Source organism: Loxodonta africana, chromosome 10 (assembly GCF_030014295.1).
Source record: "Loxodonta africana isolate mLoxAfr1 chromosome 10, mLoxAfr1.hap2, whole genome shotgun sequence".
NCBI classification, from domain to species: domain Eukaryota; kingdom Metazoa; phylum Chordata; class Mammalia; order Proboscidea; family Elephantidae; genus Loxodonta; species Loxodonta africana.
In genome coordinates this window covers 26,361,515-26,369,792 of record NC_087351.1, presented here as the reverse complement: position 1 = coordinate 26,369,792, position 8,278 = coordinate 26,361,515, and the positions used below count along the sequence as shown (strand labels likewise).

General features: G+C 38.4%; 1 protein-coding gene across 1 annotated transcript; it reads right to left on the bottom strand.

Annotated features, from left to right (window-relative positions):
- Positions 1 to 513: 513 nt before the first annotated feature.
- Positions 514 to 1,440, bottom strand: LOC100674368 (olfactory receptor 4K15-like). The gene has a single exon (XM_003418696.3). It carries the CDS (start codon positions 1,438 to 1,440, stop codon positions 514 to 516), a length of 927 nt encoding a protein of 308 aa, XP_003418744.2.
- Positions 1,441 to 8,278: the final 6,838 nt, after the last annotated feature.

The following is an 8,278-nucleotide window of genomic DNA, read 5'->3' as shown; positions in this document are numbered from 1 at the left end:
CAGGTGGTGTGGATTATATGGCAGGACCTAGAGATCCATAAGTGAATACATAGAGCAAAGGCATGTATTTAGCAGTGTTGTCGAAAAAAAACCCTCTATTTACATAGAGAGACAGAACCATTTTTGCATGTAGTCATTGAACCACTAACATTGAGTGGCAATTCTGAACTTCAATTTAATATGCAGAGACAAAGAAGCATTAATTGTGGGCCCAGATTTTTATATTTCTTTGTAACATGGTGAAATATGTAGCATCCAAGTTTAAGTACATGAATTTATATTTGGTTTCTGAGTACAGTTAATGAACTCATCAAAGCTATTCACTATTTATTACTTAAGTTTAGATAGTTTGTAGTGAGAGTTCACATTCGGACAAATCCCATTCCTAGACACAAGAAATTATCTCCATTTGTTTAATTTCTTAGTTGAAAAATAAACAGTTTTAATAGGAAAGGATGTAAGAGGGTATCTTTATTATGGTTATCATTATCATAAAGGAAAACCAAGAAACCTTTAGGAACTTACTTTTTGCCTCCTCAGTTTCTGTATTGCTGATATTACCTCCTTATTTCTTAATGTGTAGATCAAGGGGTTTAAGAGAGGGGTGAAAACAGTATAGAATATTGAGAGAAACTTATCCACTGGGAATTTGCAGAAAGGCCAGACACAGATGAAGATGCAGGGCCCAAAGAAGAGGGTCATCACAGTGACATGAGCAGTCAGGGTGGCCCAGGCCTTGGCCATGCCTGCTGAGGATCGATGTCTCACAGTGACCAGGATAACTGTGTAGGAGATGAGCAAAAGCACGAAAGAGCTCAAAGTCATTAGACCACTGTCTGAAAGCATCAGTATCTCAAAGGTATAGGTATCATTGCAGGCAAGTTTGATAACTAAGAGAAGGTCACAGAAAAAACTGTCCACGTGATTTGGACCACAAAATGGAAGGTTTACTGTGAAGACCAACTGGCTTACTGAGTGCAGAACCCCAATAAGCCAGGAGCCTATGACAAGACCTGCACACTTGTGTATACTCATGATGGCTGCATAGTGCAGGGGTTGACATATGGCTACATATCTGTCATATGCCATGGCCACAAGGAGCATCATTTCACCACCAGCAAAGACATGATGAAAGAATATTTGAGCCATGCATCCCTCAAAGGAGATGGTCTTGCACTCCATGAGGAAGTCAACAATCATTTTCGGAGTGGCAAAAGTGGATAGACACACATCAATGAAGGAGAGATTGCTGAGCAGGAAGTACATGGGTGTGTGTAGTACAGGTTCAGAGAAGACTATGAGCACAATAAGGAGGTTTCCCAGCACAAGGAATGAATAGGAGAGTGTGAAAAATGCAAAGTAGAAAAGTTGTAGCTCTCGAGGACCTGAAAGACTGTGCAACACAAATTCAATCACTCTTGAGTTATTTCCTTGGTCCATGATTTCAAGTTTCTGAGATCAGATCAGAAAATTCCTGTAAAGTGAAATGGAAATGGAAATAATATCATTGGATTTTGGGAGTAAGTGAGCAAAGCCAGGCCTGGCACCAAATCTCACTCTATATGCTTATGTGCTATAGATTCGCATGTTGTTGCTGTGTGCCATTGAGTAGATTCAGACTCAGTGGACCTGGTAGGACAGAGTAGAACTGTCCCATAGGGTTTCCTAGGCTGTAATCTTTACCAGATTAGATCACCAAGTCTTTTCACCCATGGAGCTGCTGGTGGGTTTGAATCGCCAACCTTTCAGTTAACAGCTGAGTGCTTAACCATTGCACCACCAGAGCTCCTTTAGATCCTCATAAGCATGCAAATACACATTGTCTGCAGTCATTTCTTTTGTAGTGATTCTGTATGCTTGGCTTTCACCTCTGCATCCTAGCATGATGGCTATGTCCTAAAAGATACTACTTTTATACGTCACCTTCACTGCTATAAACTTTCTAATAAATACGTCAGTGAAGCTCTAGAGTCAGATTGAGAGATTTCTAATTCTGTGTTTTGTAATTGCTAGCAGTATGACCATGGACAACTACACTATGTTTTTGTGCCTCAGTTCATGCAAATGTAAATCTGGGAATGATAATATATGCCTTATAGAAGAGTTATAAAATGTGAAATACATAAAATAGTGCCTGGCCCATAGGTATTAGGTACTATGCCTTTTTTCCATCCATGATGAAAACATTTTTATGTACAAATTAACACGGTAGACAAAATATCAAAGTGTTTATTCATCCTACTTAATAGACTATTTTATGCACTTTAGTGATATGTAAATAAATTCAAGAATGTTAATATTTGAGTTCATATCATAATATATTTTTATCTTTTATTAGACTTTCTTAATTTAGACTACTTTTAAAGTCTTAATGGCCCTTCTTCACTAAATGGCTCTGAATTGAGTGAATTTAATATGTGATCTTCAGAATGAAGACCCAAAAAGGTCGTATTAGCAGATATGATCAGCATGTCTTGATTATAATTTACATCAACACATTTTATGATTCTGAAGGAAAGGGAAATCATATTTTGTCTGTTGTTTTTTGTTTCTTTGCTTTTCAGAGCACATTGCACATAGATTGTGTTCAATAATATTTGTAGATCTAAATGTGTTTTTAATTTTGTATCGGTTGAGAGAGAAATGTTTATATTTTGCAGGCTAATAATCTCTGTGTACTTTGGAGAAAACTGGAAAAAATTGTTTCTTAAGAGCCTCAGATTTTTTTTTTTTTAATCTGAGAAATAAAAACAGCTCTATTTTGGTAAAATTTCCAGTTTTAACTTAGTATGAAAATTAATTTACTAAGATAATTATGGAGAAACTAAACAAGATGCAAGAATAAAACATCTGGATGCAACAACATAGCGATCTTGTCTTTAGAAATTGATCTCCAAAATTTTTTCATTGCACTTCTCTAAGAGTAAACCTCCAAGATTCTGTAAGTTTGTTGTGCTGTGGGGGCTTGTATGTTGCTGTGATGCTGGAAGCTATGCCACCAGCACTGAAACACCAGCAATGGTCACCCATAGCGTACAGGTTTCAGGGGAGCTTCCAGACTAAGACAGGCTAGGAAGAATGGCCTGGCGGTCTACTTCTGAAAAGAATTAGCCATTAAAAACCTAATGAATAGCAGCAGAACATTGGCTGATATACTGCCAGAAGATGAACCCATCAGGTTGGAAGGCACTCAAAATATGACTGGGGAAGAGTTGCCTCCTTAAATAGAGTCAACCTTAAGGATGTGGATGGAGTCAAGCTTTAGGGACCTTCATTTGCTGATGCGGCAAGACTCAAAATGAGAAGAAACAGCTGCAAACATCAGTTAATAATTAGAACCTGGAATGTAAGAAGCATAAATCTAGGAAAATTGGAAATAGTCACAAATGAAATGGAATGCATAAACATCAATATCCTAGGCATTAGTGAGCTGAAATGGACAGGTACTGGCTGGGAAAGACAAACTGAAGAGAAATGGTGCAGCATTCATAATCAAAAAGTATATTTCAAGATCTACCCTGAAGCAAAATGCTGTCAGTGATAGGATAACATCCATATGACTACAAAAAGACCAATTAATAGTACTATCATTCAGATTTACATACCAACCACTAAGACCAAAGATGAAGAAATTGAAGATTTTTACCAATTTCTGCAGTCTGAAATTTATCAAACATGCAATCAGAATGCAATGATAATTACTGGTGATTGGAATGTAAAAGTTGGAAACAAGAAGGATGGATAGTTGGAAAGTATGGTCTCAGTGATAGAAATGATGCCAGAGATTGCATGGCTGAATTTTACAAGACCAAAGACTTCTTCATTGCAAATGTCCTTTTTCATCAACGTAAACGGCAACTATACACTTGGACTTTGCCAGGTGGAATATACAGGAATCATATCAACTACATCTGCAGAAAGAGACAATGAAAAAGCTCAATATCATCAGTCTGAACAAGGCCAGGGGATGACTGTGGAACAGGCCATCCATTTCTCATAGGCAAGTTCAAGGGGAAATTGAAGAAAATTAGAACAAGTCCACGAGAGTCAATGTATGGACTCGAGTATATCACACCTGAATTTAGAGACCATCTCAAGCATAGATTTGATCCATTGAACACTAATGACTGAAGACAAGTTCTGATATGACATCGAGGACATCATACATGAAGAAAGCAAGAGGTCATTACAAAGACAGGAAAGAAAGAAAAGACCAAAATGGATGTCAGAAGAGATCCTGAAACTTGCTCTTCAACATCTAGTAGCTAAAGCAAAAGCAAAAAATGAAGTAAAAGAACTCAATAGAAGATTTCAAAGGGCAGCTCAGGAAGACAAAGTAAGGTATTATAATGACATGTGCAAAGACTTGGAGCTAGAAAAACAAAAAGGAAGAACACCCTTGGCATTTCTCAAGCTGAAAGAACTAAAAAAAAAAATTCAAGTTTTGTGATGCAATATTGAAGGGTTCTATGGGGGAAATATTAAACAGTGCAGGAAGCCTTAAAATAAGATGGGAGGAATACGCACAGTCACCATATCAAAATGAACTGGTAGACATTCAGCCATTTCAGGAGGAAGCATATGATCAGGAACCACTGGTACTGAGGGAAGAAGCCCAAGCTACACTGAAGGCACAGGCAAAAACAAGGCTCCAGGAATTGACAGAACACCAATGAGATGTTTCATCAAAGGGATGCAGCACTGGAAGTACTCACTAGTCTATGCCAAGAAATTTGGAAGACAGCTACCTGGCCAACCAACTGGAAGAAATTTGTATTTAAGCCTATGCTCAAGAAAGGTGTATATTATGCAAATTATCTGAAAAGCTGCACTATATGAAGAAGAACAGGGTATGAGGATTGGAGGAAGACTCATGAACAACCTGAGATATGCAGATGATACAACATTGCTTGCTGAAGGTGAAAAGGGTTTTAGTCCCTGATGAAGATCAAGACCACAGCCTTCATTATGGATTCCACCTCAACATAAAGAAAAAAAAAATCCTGACAACTGCTCCAATAAGCAACATCAAGATAAATGGAAAAAAAAAAAAAAAAGGCAGACCTTTTTTTTGTGTGCTTTAAGTGAAAGTTTACAAATCAAGTCAGTCCCTCACACAAAAACTAATATACACCATGCTAATATACACCATGCTACATACTCCCAATTGCTCTCCCCCTAATGAGACAGCCCACTCCCTCCACTCTCTCTTTTCCTGTCCTGTTCTCTAGCTTCTAACTCCCTCTACCCTCTCATCTCCCTTCCAGGGAGGAGATGCCAACATAGTCTCAAGTGTCCACCTGTTCCGGGAAGCTCACTCCTTACCAGCATCCCTTTCCATCCCATTGTCTAGTCCAATCCCTGTCTGAAGAGTTGGCTTTGGGAATGGTTCCTGTCCTGGGCTAACAGAAGGTCTGGGGGCCATGACTACCGGGGTCCTTCTAGTCTCAGTCAGACCATCAAGTCTGGTCTTTTTATGAGAACTTGGGGTCTGCATCCCACTGCTCCCTCAGGGGATCTTTGTTGTGTTCCCTGTCAGGGCAGTCATCGGTTGTAGCCAGGCACCATCTCGTTCTTCTGGTCTCAGGCTGATGTAGTCTCTGGTTTATGTGGCCCCTTCTGTCTCTTGGGCTGGTAATTATCTTGTGTCCTTGGTGTTCTTCATTCTCCTTTGATCCAGGTGGGTTGAGACCAATTGGTGCATCTTAGATGGCCGCTTACTAGCGTTTAGGACCCCAGACTCCACTCTCCAAAGTGAGATGCAGAATGTTTTCATAATAGATTTTATTATGCCAATTGACATAGATGTCCCCTGAAACCATGGTCCCCAGACCCCTGCCTCTGCTACGCTGGCCTTCAAAGCATTCAGTTTAATCAGGAAACTTCTTTGTTTTTGGTTTAGTCCAGTTGTGCTGACCTCGCCTGTATTGTGTGTTGTCTTTCCCTTCATCTAGAGTAGTTCTTATCTCCTGTCTAATTAGTGAAAACTCCTCTCCCACTCTCTGCCCCTCCCCTTCTTGTAACCATAAAAGAATATTTTCTTCTCTGTTTAAAATGTTTCTCAAGTTCTTATAATAGTGGCCTTATTCAATCTTTGTCCTTTCGCCACTGACTGATTTCACTCAGCATAATGCCTTCCAGATTACTCCACGTTATGAAATGTTTCACAGGTTCATCACTGTTCTTTATGGATGCATAGTATTCCACTGTGTGAATATACCATAATTTATTTATCCATTCATCCATTGATGGGCACCATGGTTCCTTCCATCTTTCTGCTATTGTAAAAAGTGCTGCAGTGAACATGGGTGTGCATATATCTGTTTGTGTAAAGGCTCTTATTTCCCTAGGATATATTCCAAGGAGTGGGATTACTGTGGTAGTTCTATTTCTAGCTTTTTAAGGAAGCGCCAAATCGATTTCCAAAGTGACTGTACCATTTTTCATTCCCACCAGCAGTGTATAAGAGTTCCAATCTCTCTACAACCTCTCCAGCATTTACTATTTTGTGTTTTTTGGATTAATGCCATCCTTGTTGGAGTGAGATGGAATCTCACTGTAGTTTTGATTTGCATTTTTCTAATGGCTAATGATTGTGAGCATTTCCTCACGTATCTGTTAGCTACCTGAATGTCTTCTTTAGTGAAATGTCTGTTCATATCTTTTGCCCATTGTTTGGGTTGTCTTTTTGCAGTCGAGTTTCTGCAGTGTCATGTAGATTTTAGAGATCAGGGGCTGATCAGAAATGTCATAGCTAAACACTTTTTCCCAGTCTGTAGAAAATCTTTTTACTCTTTTGGTGAAGTTTTTAAATGAGCATAGCTGTTTGATTTTTAAGAGCTCCCAGTTATCTAGTTTTTCTTCTGCATTGTTAGTAATGTTTTGTATACTGTTTATGCCATGTATTAGGGCTAATGCCCCTATTTTTTCTTCCATGATCTTTATCGTTTTAGATTTTATGTTTAGGTCTTTGATTCATTTTGAGTTAATTTTTATGCATGGTGTGATGTATGGGTCTCGTTTCATTTTTTTGCAGATGGATATCGAGTTATGCCACCACCATTTTTTAAAAACACCGTGTTTTCTCCATTTAACAGCTTTGGGGCCTTTGTCAAATATCAACTGCTCATATGTGGGTGGATTTATGTCTGGATTCTCAATTTGTTCCATTGGTCTATGTATTTGTTGTTGTACCAGTACCAGGCTGTTTTGAGTACTGTGGTGGTATAATAGGTTCTAAAATCAGGTAGAGTAAGTAAGGCCTCCCACCTTGTTCTTCTCTTTCAGTAATGCTTTACTTATCCAGGGCCTCTTTCTCTTCCACATGAAGTTGGTGATTTGTTCCTCCATCTCATTGAAAAATATCATAGAAATTTGGATCAGAATTTCATTAAATCCATGGATGGTTTTGGTAGAATAGACGTTTTTATAATGCTAAGCCTTCCTATCCATGAGCAAGGTACGTTTTTCCACTTCTGTAGGTCTCTTTTGGTTTCTTGCAGAAGTGTACTGTAGTTTTCTTTGTATAAATCTTTTACATCTCTGGTAAGATTTATTCCTAAGTATTTTATCTTCTTGGGGGCTACTGTAAATGGTATTGATTTGGTGATTTCCTCTTTGATGTTCTTTCTGTTCATGTAGAGGAATCCAACTGATTTTTGTATGTTTATCTTGTATCCTGATAATCTGCTGAACTCTTCTATTAGTTTCAGTAGGTTTGTTGAGGATTTCTTAGGGTTTTCTGTACATAAGATCATGTCATCTGTAAATAGAGATACTTTTACTTCTTCCTTGACAATTTGAATGCCCTTTATTTCTTTATCTAGCCTAATTGCTCTGGCTAGGCCCTCCAGCACAATGTTGACTAAGAGCAGTGATAAAGGGCATCCTTGTCTGGTTCCAGATCTCAAGGGGAATGCTTTCAGGCTCTCTCTGTTTAGCATGATGTGGGCTAATGGCTTTGAACAAAAGCCCTTTACTATGTTGAGGAATTTTAATTCTACTCCTATTTGGCTGAGAGTTTTTGTTTTGAATGGGTGTTAAACCTTGTCAAATGCTTTTTCTGCATCAATTGATAAAATCAAGTGATTCTTGTCTTTTGTTTTATCTATATGATGGATTACATTAATTGTGTTTCTAATGTTGAACCATCCCTGCATACGTGGTATGAATCCCATTTGGTTATGGTGAATTATTTTTTTGATATATTCTTGAATTCTTTTGGCTAGAATTTTGTTGAGGATTTTTGCACCTTTGCTCATGAGGGATATAGGTCCGT

What these genes read in the sequence shown, in the direction of transcription:
- LOC100674368 (XM_003418696.3), bottom strand. Translation starts at nt 1,440, where the DNA reads ATGGACCAAGGAAATAACTCAAGAGTGATTGAATTTGTGTTGCACAGT.